This window comes from Drosophila montana, unplaced genomic scaffold, assembly GCF_035044405.1.
Source record: "Drosophila montana isolate Dmon_TW-CO22-7 unplaced genomic scaffold, ASM3504440v1 contig_3200_1, whole genome shotgun sequence".
NCBI classification, from domain to species: domain Eukaryota; kingdom Metazoa; phylum Arthropoda; class Insecta; order Diptera; family Drosophilidae; genus Drosophila; species Drosophila montana.
The window spans coordinates 1,865,559-1,879,953 of record NW_026998080.1 but is presented as its reverse complement, the minus strand read 5'-3'; the positions used below and the strand labels follow the sequence as shown (position 1 = coordinate 1,879,953).

Sequence of the window (14,395 nt, the reverse complement as noted above, 5' to 3'; positions counted from 1 at the left end):
TCTTAAATTAACACACACACACACACACACACACGTACACACTCGCTTAAGCCATTTAAGAGTTTTGAGTTTACTTTCTAAAACTTGTTGAATCATTTGAACAGGAGGAACTGGAGCAGGCGGATGCATTTCTGGTCGTCTATTCCTGCATTGACAAGGAGTCCTTTACGCGTGCCAAGCAGATCTTATCGCGTTTGCAGGACATGGACTTGCTGCGCCATCGACCCACCATTTTGGTGGCCAACAAAATTGATTTGGCCAGATCACGCGCCGTCTCAGCGCAGGGCAAGTGCAGCCAGTGCGTGACTCTTGGCAATTTTCTAATTCCAACCCTCTCTCGCTCCCTCTCTTAACTCTTGCAGATGGTAAATGCGTGGCCTGCACCTTTGGCGCTAAGTTCATTGAGGTATCGGTGGGCATTAACCATAACTGTGATGAACTGCTCGCCGGCACTTTGACCCAGATACGCCTGAAGAAGGATCACAATCTATTGCAGGTGAGTGTGAATGGCTTCCCAACGGAATTGAGTGTCTTAGACTTTGGATGGTAGACTAGGCGTAACAAGCTCCAGTTTCAGTACAGTAGATGTTGATCAACATCTTAAGTCATCATCTCTCGCCTTTGCCTTCAACACCTGAGCGCTTTTCACATTTGTAATTCACTCTATCTCTCTCTCTCTATCATTTATCTATGTACATTTTATGTGTGTAATTGTAATGATCGCTTTCGCAGCTGAATCCGAAAAAGTCGAAAGACAAAACTAAGTTTAAAGATAGCAAAGACAAGCACGTAGAGACTGTAGAAACAGATAAATGTCTGAAACTGACTGATCTTAAGGCCGACGATGCGGTAAGTAACGAGGTCAACCAACTACGTACAGTTCTATGTGTACCCCCCTCCAAAAACTAGCCCCACAGTTGTAACCCAGCGTATCTTAAATGTTACCTCAATTGCATGCAAAACCTAACAATCCAATCAAATGTCTACAGCTTAGCGAATTTCTAGGTAATATGAGCAATTCCAGGAAAAGCGACACCACGACCAAAACATTACAAAGAATTTATCTAGAAAAGTATCTGGATTTTTAATGTGAGAAAAACGTGGCAATACACAATTTAACTTTGTATTACATTTAATTAGTTTGTGTGAAGTTTTCTCTTCAGAATTTGCTGGCTAAAAGGCAAAGTAATTTTAAATTTTAATTTTTAAAAAACCTTTGGCTTTCATAAGAGAAGAAAGAAAATATTACTATTTGCACTCTGTCGATATATGTAGTTATAATTCGTCTGTCTGTCCATTTTTTGATTGCATATTGATTGCTCAGTAATTAATTTTTGTATAAAAAAGATATTTAAACTTAACTCAACAATGACGTGGTAAAGAGCAAATTTGCAAATATGACTGCATAACCATATCAAATCGGATTACTACGATGTCATATGGCTCGTTTCTATAGGAACAATCGAGCAGTAACAAAACTTTGCAATAATAGACATCGGCCATCTGCCTAAAACGGTATTGCCTTCAACTTTATAACCTTTAGCCTAAAATCAAACTTTCGACAGCCAAAAAAAAAAAATTGCGAAATAAAATAAGTTTAAATATTACTTTGTTTATCGACATGTTGAAGGCCCTGGAACTGCTCATATAGTGTAATTTCCTAGTGAACCCAGCGTTATTTATATCTTCTTTGATCTCCTGCCCCCAGGTCAAGCAGCAATGCATATTCCAAATAGTTGATATCCATAGTTTGTAGGTTTGCCAAAACGGAAATGTGTCAAGTGTACAAACTGTTCAGAGTTTAGCTCATGCATATATGTATCTTTGTTTGTTCCGTTCTTGTTTTGTTATTCCTTGTACATTATTTGTTGCTGTTTTCACATGCTTCAAAACTAACTAAACACACCCACAAACCCCGACATTGGAGTGCAACCAAGTCGTTTAACGAGCCAGAATAAACTTATATGAAACTTAACATGCTAGTTTGTCAATTGCTGTGCCCGATAAAGACAAACTCTTTTAAAATGCGTAAATGCCATCGATTGCAGGGTCCCCGGGACGGCAGCTCGCCGGCGCATTGGTATAAGAGCCGCAGCGTAATGCTGGCCAGCATGAAGGCGCGACAGATGCTCACTTGGATACTGGGCAAGGAGGACTCCAAGTTCAAGCACTGCGAGAATCTGCAGGTGCTCTAAACACAAACATATATTAAACTGCAGCAGCTCAACAATAAAATAAAAGTAAAACACCAAATAAATAATGCTTCAAGTTATGCGAGTATTTTTGAAATGTAAAATGTAAATGTATTTGTAATATGTAATTCTATGATAAAAACAAAAAGAAAATATGTGAATATTTATAAAACCAGCAAAAGAACCAGCTAAACATAACCTTAAAGTGTAAACAGGTTTCGATATCTCGATGACCACCAAACACACACACACACACACACACACTGACACACACACACAGCAATGTCCTTTAACTGTTAACAACAACAAGCCTGATAATCAAAAATTAAATCAAATTTAATGTAAAAACAAGTTAAGGATGCGAGCAACTTTATGGAACCAAGCAAATGCAACAAAAACTATAAACTATAAACTACGTAAATCTAATTTTCTAATTGAGAAAACCAAACTTTTCTAAGCTTTGAGCTAAAAGTGAACTTTAATATATTTCCCATAAACTGTTTAGCAGAGATTAACTATTTACAACATACGAAAGCATGCTAAGTATATGATAAAGAGTTCTGTTCTTTTTTATAAGATTTACATATATGTGTAGTGTAGTAGTACAGTGTAATCTCGTAAATCTCGAAACTCAGATGATATGCAAAAGCTCAATTTCTTTGACAAGAGATTTGCGTACAAAAGCACTTTAGAAACTGTCGGAAAACGTAGCATATTTCTTCTACTTCAGAAAAAAAATCCATTGAATTTTGTGTGTGTTTAAATTTTTGTGTCTTCCGTATATTTTGTATATACATATATACATATACATATATATAGAATATATCTAATAGTTCAGTATGGAAATCCATTGCAATGTAAGGAATTTGAGTGTCATTCACACAGCGTGAGGCGCAATGTGGACAAAGGCACAAACAATAATATTTGTAAATTAAAAACTTTCTAATTAGAATTGTTTCTCTGTATGTGTATATAAGCTTAATCACATGTGGATATTTTTCAAAAAAATATATATATATAAAAATAGAATTCCCCAAAAGTTCTACCATGTACTATGTATAAAACATCTAATAAAATATGTATTTAAATGTTAAATAATCAAACTTAACGTTGTCTCTTTTTTAATTTTAATTTAAAATCTAAATCTTTTGGTACAAAACGTGATGATAATGTTATAAACTGATGCAGCTGATGAGTTGAGTATACTAAACTAGGCCCATAATTATGGATCTAAATTTTAGCCAAACTGTTGAGGTGTTGGATTCTTCACCCGTCTGGCAACTTCTCCGCGATAACGAAACAGTGGCCGAAATACATTTATCTCAGCCAGTTCCATATCATCGGCATTCTCATACTCATTGGACAGATCGTCCACAGCACGGCGCAACCTGTTCAATGTGCGCTCAAATTTGTAGAGATGCTCGAGTTTCTGCTCGGGATTCAAATGCGCAACATCTGTTACAGTGTCTGCAGTCAGTCTTTGGTCTTTGGTTTCAACGGAACTGTGGCGTTCCTGGGGATAGGCGCAAACCACTTCTAAGGTAACGAGGCACGCGACCAGTTGCCAAATATGCTATTGATAGAGCGAGAGATACATTAGAGCCTATTCAGCCGCATATTTACCCGGCTTACTCACCTTGTAAGACATCATTTTGTTTGGCTTTAGATCGGTTTTAGTGTTAAGTTTACAACAATTGAGTTTCTTTTGTATAGCTGTTAGCTGATTGACGGCGGAATTGTAAGTGTAACTAATTGGTGCGCGAGCATTGCTTTTTATACAATTGAGAAATGGCTGCAGTTTGCTCTAATTAGCACCTTGAATTGTTCTAATTGCACACCTTGTTTTTCACATGTTAAGCCGATTGCAATATTTCCATGAAATTAGCATGTCGCTATTGTGTTGTACAGTCAAAAAATCAGAGCATTCAACGCCCCTAGACTGATGTCGAGACTTAGGATAGCCGAGTCATGTGCACTGCATTTGTACTTTACAGATTCGAAATATTGTCACAGCAAACACAACTGACTAATGGTCAGCACTTAATTATTTTAAATCCCGTCGCGTGTCTGTCTCGTAACTAGCGCATGATATCAACAGGTTGTGGGCAATAATGTAGCCCCAAGCTGTCAAAATAAACAATGTTGTCAACACGTGCACCGTTTGCAATATCTAAGCAATGCAATTGGATAATTTGTATTTTTACTCAATTATTTATTTGAATTTTAAGATTGAGCGCGAGCGGGCAATATAAAAAATTTTTGTGTCCCTGGTAAATTACAGTCCCTTACCGGTTAAGAAGTTAACAGCAGGCTTTGCTTCCCCGCTTAACATTCTGTTATCCGCTTATCGTCGATATACTGGAAAAACACATCGCGCGCATGAAATCAAAATTTACCACTTAAAAGCAACGCAAATTAACTTGACCATTAATTACGCATTTATTTTTTGCGTTTCCTTAGTCAAAAGAGTAGAAAACAACTTTCAACAAAGGACAAAAATGGCCAAGTTTCTGCAGAAACACATATCCGGTGCAAGACGGGCTAATGAATTGCTTAAGATCATGTCCGAGATATTGCTGAAGCTTGAACCAGCTTTCTTTGCAATAATACTCAACAAAAGGGCCACAAGTTAAATATGTAAAAGAACAAAGCAAAAGGAACTAGGAGAATGGAAACTAACAATAATAGAAATTAAGCTACAAAACTTCGGATAAGGAAATATCTACAAAGTTATGTACATGTATTTTTCGTCTTCCTTTTTGTACGGCAGATGCAGAAACAACGGTAAATGGCAACTACTTACAGATGCGGCCGACTGCAGTCTCCCTTCGGTAATCTTGGTTTACCTCGTAACTAGCTGCTATGGCCACCAATTGACATAGCTTAAATAAAACCATATCACATATCACAATTGGTACACTTTTGACGGCACCGTTTTTTAATTTAAATACAATTTTATTGTTTTTACGCGAACACAAAGGTGCTCCTCACCGATTTTTTTTTGATATTAGATAAACTATCGATAACATGCAGCCGACGTAGACAGTGCCACTGTGAGTTTAACAGCGTACACAACTGTTACTGCAACTAGCCAGATTAACAACAACAACAGTTGACTTGGCAGTTCGCTTGTTCAGTTTTGTGAGTCGTTCGATTGAACATATTCCGAACGGTTCGATATAACTGTAGATGTGCTACGCTCTTTTGTTTATTTGTTTAATGTTCGTTTAACGGTAAAGTAAATAATAATAATTGATTCGAACTGACAGTTTGTAAGCGACAGGTTCACCTTTGCAGCAGCGGCAGAAACTGCCGCAGTCAAACGTCACGGCAAAAACAAACAAAGAGTTCCTAATATCACTGAACAAACACACTACGTTGCAGTTTTATATTTCACATTTTATTGCCAGCGCAACAAAATTGAATATCATTTGTTTTGTGATACGAATATTGTCGCCGGTGGTGATTCAGTTTGGACACTTGCCTCGCTTCCAGCTCGACTGACAACATATGTTTGCTTGTGTAGTGCCTGAGTGTGTGTGTGTGTGTGTATGTGTGAGTTCGTGCGCGAAAACTTGCATGTGTGCAAAAACAAAGCGCGATAAGGGCAAACGAATTCTTCAATCAAAACTTCATAGGAAACTAGCAGATAAAGAGCCTTCACTTTGCAACCGCAAGGGGCCGCTAACCGCGTATAGTTTTCTACATTATTAGTTACGCCAGCGTTACAGTCAGCGCTACCTGTTGATGAACACACTACAAATACCTGATTTGGAGTAAGGCTCGAGATCTCTTTATGCTCCTGCAAGGGTATACAAAATCTCGGCCATAAAGTAAATACATATTCATGATTAGTATTAACAGACGAGTCGTTATAGACAGGTACGTCTGTGTCACTCAGTTTTTCAGCCATATTGAAGAAACTTGTCGCTTTAGACCAGATGGGATTACTTTATCATGTTTAGGATATCTCAACCAAATAAACAAAAGCTACAATCAATGTCGTATAACTATATCGTATAGCTCCTACATATAGATTGATAGTGATATATATTTTACTTTATGATAACATTTCTGTTTCTTAAGTTATCTACAAGAAATGCCATGGGAAAGATCTAGGATTGAGATTGAAAAAACCCACTGCAAATCGGTTAATTTTGTAAGAGTATTAAATGTTCGACAACCCAAAGCTAACTGCTCCTTTTCGTACAGCTCAATATAGAAAAAGTAGCTACACGACCTGCCCCCTGGACGTGTGCATCCGCTTTTTAGAGAAGTTTGGGCTAGTCGATGAGACCGTCAGCGTCGAGAACGCGCAAAATGAGTAACAACTACAACGATATACCCATCGGGATACGCGTGCTGCAGAGCTTCTCGCGGCAATGTCCGCGATTTCATGCGCGCAAGGAGCTGTGGTAAGAGCCAATTAACCAAATGTCGAACAGCTAGTTTAATCTACTTTTGTGTCAGCTACAAGATGTCCATATTTTTGCTGACATTCCTTGCCTATGCCTGCTATCACATGTCCCGCAAGCCCATCTCTGTGGTCAAGTCCGTGCTGCATGGGAACTGCTCGAATACGCAGGCAAAGCTGCACGAGGCCGGAGATTGCGGCTATGCGCCATTTGGTGAGTTTGGGTAAACGCCATAAGCATATTCCGTGACTCACTTTACCCACTTTCTGTGAACAGATGGCTCCGACTCGAAGACGCTCTTTGGCATGCTGGACTCGGCCTTTCTGTTCTCCTACGCCATTGCCATGTTCATGTCGGGCTTTATAGCGGAGCGCGTCTCGTTGCGCTATTTTCTGTCCATGGGCATGATCATGACGGGCGTGTTCACCTATCTGTTTGGCCTGGCACGCACCTCCAATATACACAGCCTCAGCTACTTTATATTTGTGCAAATCTTTGCCGGCATATTCCAGACCACAGGCTGGCCGGGCGTCGTCACGCTGGTGGGCCGTTGGTTTGGCAAAAAGAAACGTGGCCTGATCTTTGGCATTTGGAATAGCCACACGTCCATTGGCAATATTCTGGGCACACTAATTGCGGCGCACTATGTGGAAAAGGATTGGGCGCTGTCCTTTGTTGTGCCTGGCATTATCATTGGTGCTGCGGGCTTCCTGCTCTTTCTGTTTCTGGTTGATCAGCCAGAGATCGTTGGCTGTTATCCACAGCATGTCACACAGGAGCGTCGTAACGTGGCCAATGAATCGGATGTGGACCATGATGAGGATGACGACGAGGAACAGGCGCGTCACACCGAAGCCGTAAGTATTTATTGTACTCGCTTCCAGCAATTGTTGCTTGCATTTTTGATTTTTTATTTAAATAAAATACACACTCATCTGAAATAATTCGCCGTATGCCTGCGCAGTTTTATGCCCAGTCCGTTTATGCCGTTCAACAAACCGTAAGTGCATGCATTCCACATATGTATGTCTTTTCCATGTGTCGTACGCTTCTGTGTTTGTTGCGCTTCTTCAGCTAATTCTTTATAAATGTGTATTATATGTCTGATCGGTTTTCTTCTTCTGCTCATATTGATTGCATATTTTTTTCCCTGCAGGATCAGGTTAGCTATCGCCCAGCGCCCACCGAACGCACCCCCATCTTGTCACGCCAGCCGTCTAGGGAACGCCCAGCGGGACACGGTCGTCCCATTAGCTTGGTTGATGCACTTTATATACCCGGCGTGATTGAGTTCTCGCTCTGCCTGTTCTTCACCAAGCTGGTCAGCTATACGTTCATGTACTGGCTGCCGCTCTATATACAGTCTTCCAGTGAGTCAATTCTTGAAATATCTTTTTTCTACTCATTTATTTATACATTTGGTTCGTTCAGGCACCTTGGGTCCAGAGCTGTCCGCCGATCTCTCCACGCTGTTTGATGTGGGCGGCATATTGGGTGCCATAGCCGCCGGCTATGTATCGGATCTGACGGGCATGTCGGCCACAGTGTGCACAGTGATGTTGTTCTTTGCCTCGCCCATTGTGAGTTCTATCGAAATTGAGTCTGTTTACGTATATACTTAATGTATTGCCTTATTCCAGCTGTTAATGTATCAACAGTATGGCGCATTGTCTGTAACAATTAGCGTGCTTCTGCTCATCATTGTGGGCATCTTTGTGAACGGCCCGTATGCATTAATAACGACCTCGGTCAGCGCCGAACTGGGTCAGCACAGCTCCTTGGAGAGCAATGCGAATGCCCTGGCCACGGTTACCGCTATTATAGATGGCACGGGCTCCATTGGCGCTGCAGTGGGCCCGCTGCTGGCCGGGCTCATCTCCAGCCACAGCTGGCAGAATGTCTTCTATATGCTCATCGTGGCGGACATCATTGCCATGCTGCTGCTCATGCGTCTGGTCGTCAAGGAATGCACCGCGTTGCGTCGCTCAGCGAACCGCATTCGCATCGAATAGCAGCAGGAGAATTAATTTTACTCTATCGGAATTCAATATTATCATATGTATATATTGCATTGTATTACATGCATGCACTTACACACATTTGCCTGCATCTGTGCAGGCTTATGTGTGCGTGCGTGTGCAGCTCGCATTAGCTATTTTAATATTACACTACTTCTATATGTATGCCCATTTATGTGTGCATGTTTAAGTACCGTCTGCTTGTCTATTCAAGAGCATATCACTTGTTTTTCTGAACCTATATATTAGTTTTATCTGAGTTTGTTTTTTATAGCTATTAATACTGAATGTGTAACGCACTAGACGCCCAAATCTTTACCATATTTATTATATGCATGTAAACATTGGCGGACGAGCTATACGAGTTAACAGTTTTATCTATATATATAAATATATTTTATACCGATGTGTGTGTATGTATATCAGAGTCTCCTCGTTTTAAGTGTCGAAGAAATATACATATATATATATATATAATATAATAGTTAAGGCATATTTACAATGATATGTAAATACAGTTTTCGTACACTTTTCGTACCAATAAACTAAGACAACCCTGTATACGAGAATTGTCTAACTAAAAACTATCGAACAGACTTCTTTAAGCCACTGTAATGTTAGAGAGCTCGTGTAAAGTGACGCTGTTAATATTATCATTACAAAAAGGAAAGTATGCTATAAGAGTTTTAAGGTCACATTATATAGCAAAAGTTGAACAAGAAAAGTCTGTAAGTTGTGGCTGGAAACAAAAGTTAAGTTGACACGGTAAAATAACAGCCCATTAGCATATGCTAATCTAGCGGATAACAGACCACTTGTAGTTAAAATGAGTATATGTTAGCTTGGTTATGTTAAAAATTCTATGTATTTTATTACTTTTAATCTCTATATGTTGACTTTTTAGCCTCAGTAGCGAAAAAAGAAACCCATCTAAGAGAAATTTCACTTTACTACGCTTAAAATTAGCCTCATGATTGCGCTTAAATAAGATACAGTCTGGATAGACCTAAGCTAAAACTAGATTCTACCTATAAATGGCGCTAAAATGGCGACGATCTCAAAGCTTACAACTTATCACAACATTGAAATGATAAACAAATCATACAACCTTAATATCAGCGTGTTCTACAGACGCTGCACACAGCGACGCACAATCTTGGCCTTATGTTGGCACACCAGACGGAGTAGAAAGATGATGAGCAGCAGGCTAACGCCATAGCCGACGACGAGAACGGCGCGTTTGCGTCGCCGCCAACGTTGATAGTCGTTCCAGGACACGTAGCGATTGCGAAATTGTGGGGGCAGTTCAAATTTGCTGCGTCGCGGGAAGAAAGATAAATAGAAATCCTCGAGCAGATGACGCACTAGCTCATTATCCTCGCCACGCTTAACATCCAGATTGTCGTTGATGCAATTGAACTTGCGCGGATTGCGACGCATGCGGTCGAGCGCCTCAACGACTTCCGTCAGATTTGAGGTGAGCATCATAAAGTTGCTGTGCGAGGCGCGTTTTGGACTCACATGGTAGCGATACCTGGAGCGCACGCCAAAGTTGGCGTTTAAAGCCTCCGCCAGCAGTGGACAGCGGTAGACTAGCTCGCGAGTAATTGTGGGCTGGGCAAAGGACGAGAGAGAAAATCATAAGTACGAATGAAATAGAGACCGGATTAGATAATGGCTTACCAAATTGGAGTCCTCGTAGCGCTCATAGACCAGCGTCGAGTGAACTATTTTATTATCTGTTGCAGCATCATGGCTCAAGTTATGCGTGCAGTTCTGGACCACCTCCTCGAAGTAGCGCATGGCTGACCAGTCCAGCGGCGGTGGATAGATGCGCGTCAGGCACGTGCGCACCTCGCGATCCGACCATGTGCCCGAGCCATCCGTATCGAACTCATCAAAAATCTGCTCCACGCCCAGCGACTTTGTCTCGCTCATGAGAAACGAATAGTAGGCGAAGGCGAACTGTAAATCTGTGGCTGCACGGAAACGCTGATGGGCCGTCTGGCGCACCTGCTGCTCGAAGCGCTGCTGCATAGCGTCGACAATGTCGCGCTCTATGAGAAAACCCACATGGGCCAGGACATGACGCGCCTTGAAGCCGTAGACGCGATTCAGCAGCATATTGGTGGCTATCAGCGAGTGCGAGTAAATGTCTGTGGAGGATTTGAAGTCCTCCTTGTGCAGCAGATTGCTGCGGCTGGTGCTGCTGCTCATCGCGCTGCTGGCGTCCAGCTCGGGATTTAGAGATTTCAGTTTGTCTTTGTTGAAGCGCTCCACAATGCGACGCAACTCCTGCAGCGTAGACACATTTCTATTCCGCATCAACTCCTTAAAATTAGTGGAGCTGCGTTTAAATAGCTGTTGCAGACCCATATTGGGAAACTTATGAACGCCCACATGTCCCACAGGCACGGGCACATCGGCCACGTTATGCAGGTCCTCTTGCAACTGCCCGGCAATCCCAGTGCCACTGTCAGTGCAGTCGCCACCATCAAATTGGCAGGCATCAATGTTACAGTGGCGATCACAGGCGCCATCGCCTATATAAGTCCAGGGACAGTCCAAGGCGCAATCGGGCACCATCCATGCCTGGTAAACGCGCACCCCCTCTGCCTCCGTATACAAATCCTCCGGATAGAGCGGTGCACCCAGAAAGATATCATCGTTTAGATACAAAAATCGTTTGGAAAGCTTTGGTATGCGATGGAGGAATGTCTCAATGGCTGCACTGGAAAACGTTGGCAGTTGTTCTGGATCCGGTGCGAGCACCTCGTGCGGCACCACAGTCACACGTTCATAGTTGAGATCCAGCCAACTGGGTATCTGGCCATTGGTCACAATGTAAACGTGTCGTATCCAGCTGGCGTGCTTCTCCAGCGAACGCAATGAGTATTTTAGCTCATTCTTGTCGTCGAAGCGCGACGGATCGTAGCTGGCATCATAGCGTCTAATGGACTCAATAAAATCCGGATCCGAACCGTTAACCCAGGTGTAGACGGCATCAATGGGCGCACAATGCGTTTCGCCATAGTAGCTACTATCGTGACCATTCGACGTTCCCAGCAACTGCTGTCCAGCCAGCCAGAGTATTACGCATAGTGCTCCAAATACGGCTAAGTAAACCAACTTGCGGCGCGATTGCATTTTAAGCCGATAGATTTTCTCAATTGTACGCCGCATCCGCCGATGCCAGCGGCGTCGCAGACGCATTTCGTATACCTATATAGCTCTACATCGCCACACTTTTCGTGCACTTTAATTAATAAATTCTGTTAATTCCGCACGTAATTTACCTTATAAGAGAAAAAAAAGATTGATTTTAAGTCGGTTTTTAATTAGTGATGGTCGTCTAAGAGTGATATGTGTGTGCATGATAAATGCAAGTATAACGATAGTATCGATAGGAAGTATCGCAAAGACGGCATAAGTATTGCGGCTTAATAAATAGAATATTAACTATTTAATACACTTATTTTTACATATCTCATACTTTTTTTGAGTTTTCTTCATACTTGTCATAGAGGCACAAACCTTTTAAGTTGCATTAAAAAATTGCGCCAAGCATACATCCGTTGTTTCGATAGTTTTCTTAACCAGTGCTGCTTAATGCCGTTTCGCAGTGCGCTCCCGAACCACAAATTCCACCATCGTGTGACTGCCATGCTTATCGACTACAATATCGACTTAATCCACTCGCTATCGGTCAGCTGGTCGACCATCACATGACCTGTCATATGAAAACTTTTTCACTCTGACAGCGCAAATCGACATCGGGCCGTGCAAATCGAAAAACCTTTTCACATTTTTCGTTTGTAGTTTTTCTTAATTTTTGGTTGGTTTATTTTAATAGTTGTGTTTAATTGTGTTCATTTGTTGATTTTACTTTTGTTTCGTTTTATTTTGGTGTATGTAGTGCGTCCACGTAGCGAGCTAGGCAACAAAATGTTGTGGAAGTCGCTGATTGCGTTGTGCGTCATTGGAGTCGCCTTGGCCGAGCAGACACCCGTTTTTCTCTGGGGTGCCAACAGGTGGGTTCTTAGTAAAACGTTCAAATCGTAGCCACATATTACTTATATTACTTGACAGCCCCACGAAGCCATCGCTGCGCACAGTCCCTCAGGCAGAGTTTGGAGAGCAGCTGGCGACATTGCTAAAAGATCACATGATTGTGGCCTTCGAGGAAAATGGCGTAAGTCCAGTGCAAATAACAGTGTGAAAACTGTTCTTCAGCAGAATGTCTGTCTTTTTTATCTAGCTGAGCAACAAGGATTTCTTGTGCTCCAATGGCGAGGCGCAGTCATGTTACGCTCAGCTACAGAGCGTAAGCCCCAAAACCTACTACACCAGCGTAGAGAATCCCTCCGAAGCACTGCGGGCTGCAGCTGAAAAGCGCGAGCACAACAGCATCGATGCCAATGGTCAGCTGGTGAATCCCGTCAAGTGTGAGGTGGGCACAGCCCATTTTCTTTCCTTTGAGGATGTGTCCGAGACACGTGTCGCTACGCTCCAATCACATGGTACGCCCTGGCAGCCACTAACTCATGCATATAAGCGGGCTAATTGATATTTACCTTCTTGAACAGACTCCGCGATTGCCGCTATCAGCAAGCAATTGGACGGCTGCAAGGTGGCTTATCTGTATTTGGCTGCGCCAGCTACGGCACCCACTGTGCAGCGCCGCGTGCGTCGTTGGACTGCAGCGGAGAGGAGTGGCTACAGATTCTACAGTGGCAATCAGTTTGCAATCAGCTTTACAGATGTTCAGTACATTAACGAAGGAGCTACTACGACTACCACGCCCTTAAAGGTTAGTGGTATAACCGTAAACAATGTCACCGCCAACATCAAGTTCTCCGTGGCACTGCACACCGATGCTGGGAAGGACATCACCTTTGATATCAGCTATAGCAGCGTCGATGGTTATTATACAGTAAGCAATGCGGCATATGGCGGCGAGACATTCCGCACGCCTGGTGTCAATGCGCCCACTACGTTCTCCTATGCCTGCGGCAATGCGACCTGGTATACGCCAGCCAAGGAGAACAAAGCCAATGCGCTGGCGTGGAGCTCACTGCAGCTGCAGGCGCCATTCAGTCAATCAGCCAAGGATAATTTTGCGTTCGGTGATTCCTGGGACTGCGTTGGCTTCGTTACGCCTGGCATATTGATGGGTCTGTTTGTGATTGTCATTCTGCTGGTGATTGTCTTTTTGGGCCTGTGCTGGATGATGGATATCAAGACAATGGATCGCTTCGATGATCCCAAGGGCAAAACTATTACGATTAATGCTAGCGCCGAATAAGCAGCCAGCCGTCTGCATTAATTCATTGTTTTTCTGATTGTTTTTCAGCATCGTTTAATGTGCATAGATATATATCCGTATATTCAATATTCATTCCTACCTTCAGCTACGCATAATATGTAATCAATTCAATACTTAAACAATTACATTATACAAAAAAAAAAACACACAAAAAAATGTCAGGAAATTAGCGGCCACAATTTATAAGTCATACTCTGTACAATTTACGCCCACAAAGGTGCGCTGCGGCGGATGCGGTCACGTTCAGCATCAGAAAACCACACGTGTGCCCAACGCCCGCTACACACCTTTGCAGCCGTAAATTATTAAGGAATTATTTTATTATTTTGCTTGCAACGACTGCTGCTGCTGCTGCATTTCATAAACTTTAATGCAGTATTTGGTTTAAGTTTGTATATCAAAGAAATGCATAAAACTACTTATAAAGACGCACATTATGCTCTG

General features: G+C 42.3%; 5 protein-coding genes across 9 annotated transcripts in view; 3 read left to right on the top strand and 2 right to left on the bottom strand.

The window, feature by feature from the left end:
• Nucleotides 1-2,283, top strand: part of LOC135431516 (GTP-binding protein RAD) — a 35,208-nt gene extending 32,925 nt beyond the window's left edge. For 2 of the 3 annotated variants that reach the window (XM_064686696.1, XM_064686695.1), the window contains exons 7-10: nucleotides 105-285; nucleotides 363-496; nucleotides 733-849; nucleotides 2,049-2,283. In XM_064686696.1, the coding sequence (XP_064542766.1) occupies nucleotides 105-285; nucleotides 363-496; nucleotides 733-849; nucleotides 2,049-2,195 (579 nt within the window). In that variant the 3' untranslated portion in view covers nucleotides 2,196-2,283. The remainder of the gene's footprint in view (nucleotides 1-104; nucleotides 286-362; nucleotides 497-732; nucleotides 850-2,048) is intronic. The other variant, XM_064686697.1, reaches the window with a different exon arrangement.
• Nucleotides 2,284-3,242: 959 nt separating this feature from the next.
• LOC135431517 (uncharacterized) lies at nucleotides 3,243-3,988 on the bottom strand. Its single transcript, XM_064686698.1, has 2 exons — nucleotides 3,829-3,988; nucleotides 3,243-3,765 (listed from the first exon to the last, which is right to left on the bottom strand). Exons 1-2 carry the CDS (start codon nucleotides 3,841-3,843, stop codon nucleotides 3,430-3,432), a joined length of 351 nt encoding a protein of 116 aa, XP_064542768.1. The 5' UTR covers nucleotides 3,844-3,988; the 3' UTR covers nucleotides 3,243-3,429.
• A 1,293-nt stretch (nucleotides 3,989-5,281) lies between these two features.
• Nucleotides 5,282-8,843, top strand: MFS16 (major facilitator superfamily transporter 16). Of its 3 annotated transcripts, none has more exons than XM_064688258.1 (8): nucleotides 5,282-5,425; nucleotides 6,405-6,607; nucleotides 6,663-6,820; nucleotides 6,884-7,464; nucleotides 7,572-7,607; nucleotides 7,764-7,977; nucleotides 8,039-8,187; nucleotides 8,248-8,843. In XM_064688258.1, the coding sequence occupies exons 2-8, from the start codon at nucleotides 6,483-6,485 to the stop codon at nucleotides 8,617-8,619; spliced, it is 1,635 nt and encodes a 544-aa protein (XP_064544328.1). In that variant the 5' UTR covers nucleotides 5,282-5,425; nucleotides 6,405-6,482; the 3' UTR covers nucleotides 8,620-8,843. The 3 variants fall into 3 exon arrangements, with proteins under 3 accessions (XP_064544328.1, XP_064544330.1, XP_064544329.1); XM_064688259.1 differs by lacking the exon at nucleotides 5,282-5,425 and adding an exon at nucleotides 6,279-6,351; XM_064688260.1 differs by lacking the exon at nucleotides 7,572-7,607 and having other exon boundaries at nucleotides 5,283-5,425.
• A 628-nt stretch (nucleotides 8,844-9,471) lies between these two features.
• Nucleotides 9,472-11,949, bottom strand: Gnptab (N-acetylglucosamine-1-phosphate transferase subunits alpha and beta). Its single transcript, XM_064688257.1, has 2 exons — nucleotides 10,309-11,949; nucleotides 9,472-10,239 (listed from the first exon to the last, which is right to left on the bottom strand). The coding sequence occupies exons 1-2, from the start codon at nucleotides 11,836-11,838 to the stop codon at nucleotides 9,751-9,753; spliced, it is 2,019 nt and encodes a 672-aa protein (XP_064544327.1). The 5' UTR covers nucleotides 11,839-11,949; the 3' UTR covers nucleotides 9,472-9,750.
• A 363-nt stretch (nucleotides 11,950-12,312) lies between these two features.
• VhaAC45 (Vacuolar H[+] ATPase AC45 accessory subunit) lies at nucleotides 12,313-14,157 on the top strand. Its single transcript, XM_064688261.1, has 5 exons — nucleotides 12,313-12,460; nucleotides 12,542-12,656; nucleotides 12,715-12,817; nucleotides 12,884-13,145; nucleotides 13,212-14,157. The coding sequence occupies exons 2-5, from the start codon at nucleotides 12,571-12,573 to the stop codon at nucleotides 13,928-13,930; spliced, it is 1,170 nt and encodes a 389-aa protein (XP_064544331.1). The 5' UTR covers nucleotides 12,313-12,460; nucleotides 12,542-12,570; the 3' UTR covers nucleotides 13,931-14,157.
• Nucleotides 14,158-14,395: the final 238 nt, after the last annotated feature.

Coding starts and splice junctions, on each gene's coding strand:
- MFS16 (XM_064688258.1), top strand. CDS start 6,483: ATGAGACCGTCAGCGTCGAGAACGCGCAAAATGAGTAACAACTACAAC. Junction 6,608..6,662: donor CATGCGCGCAAGGAGCTGTG/GTAAGAGCCAAT, acceptor CTTTTGTGTCAG/CTACAAGATGTCCATATTTT. Junction 7,465..7,571: donor AGGCGCGTCACACCGAAGCC/GTAAGTATTTAT, acceptor ATGCCTGCGCAG/TTTTATGCCCAGTCCGTTTA.
- VhaAC45 (XM_064688261.1), top strand. CDS start 12,571: ATGTTGTGGAAGTCGCTGATTGCGTTGTGCGTCATTGGAGTCGCCTTG. Junction 12,818..12,883: donor TGGCCTTCGAGGAAAATGGC/GTAAGTCCAGTG, acceptor TTTTTTATCTAG/CTGAGCAACAAGGATTTCTT. Junction 13,146..13,211: donor CGCTACGCTCCAATCACATG/GTACGCCCTGGC, acceptor CTTCTTGAACAG/ACTCCGCGATTGCCGCTATC.
- Gnptab (XM_064688257.1), bottom strand. CDS start 11,838: ATGCGTCTGCGACGCCGCTGGCATCGGCGGATGCGGCGTACAATTGAG. Junction 10,240..10,308: donor GCTACGAGGACTCCAATTTG/GTAAGCCATTAT, acceptor TCCTTTGCCCAG/CCCACAATTACTCGCGAGCT.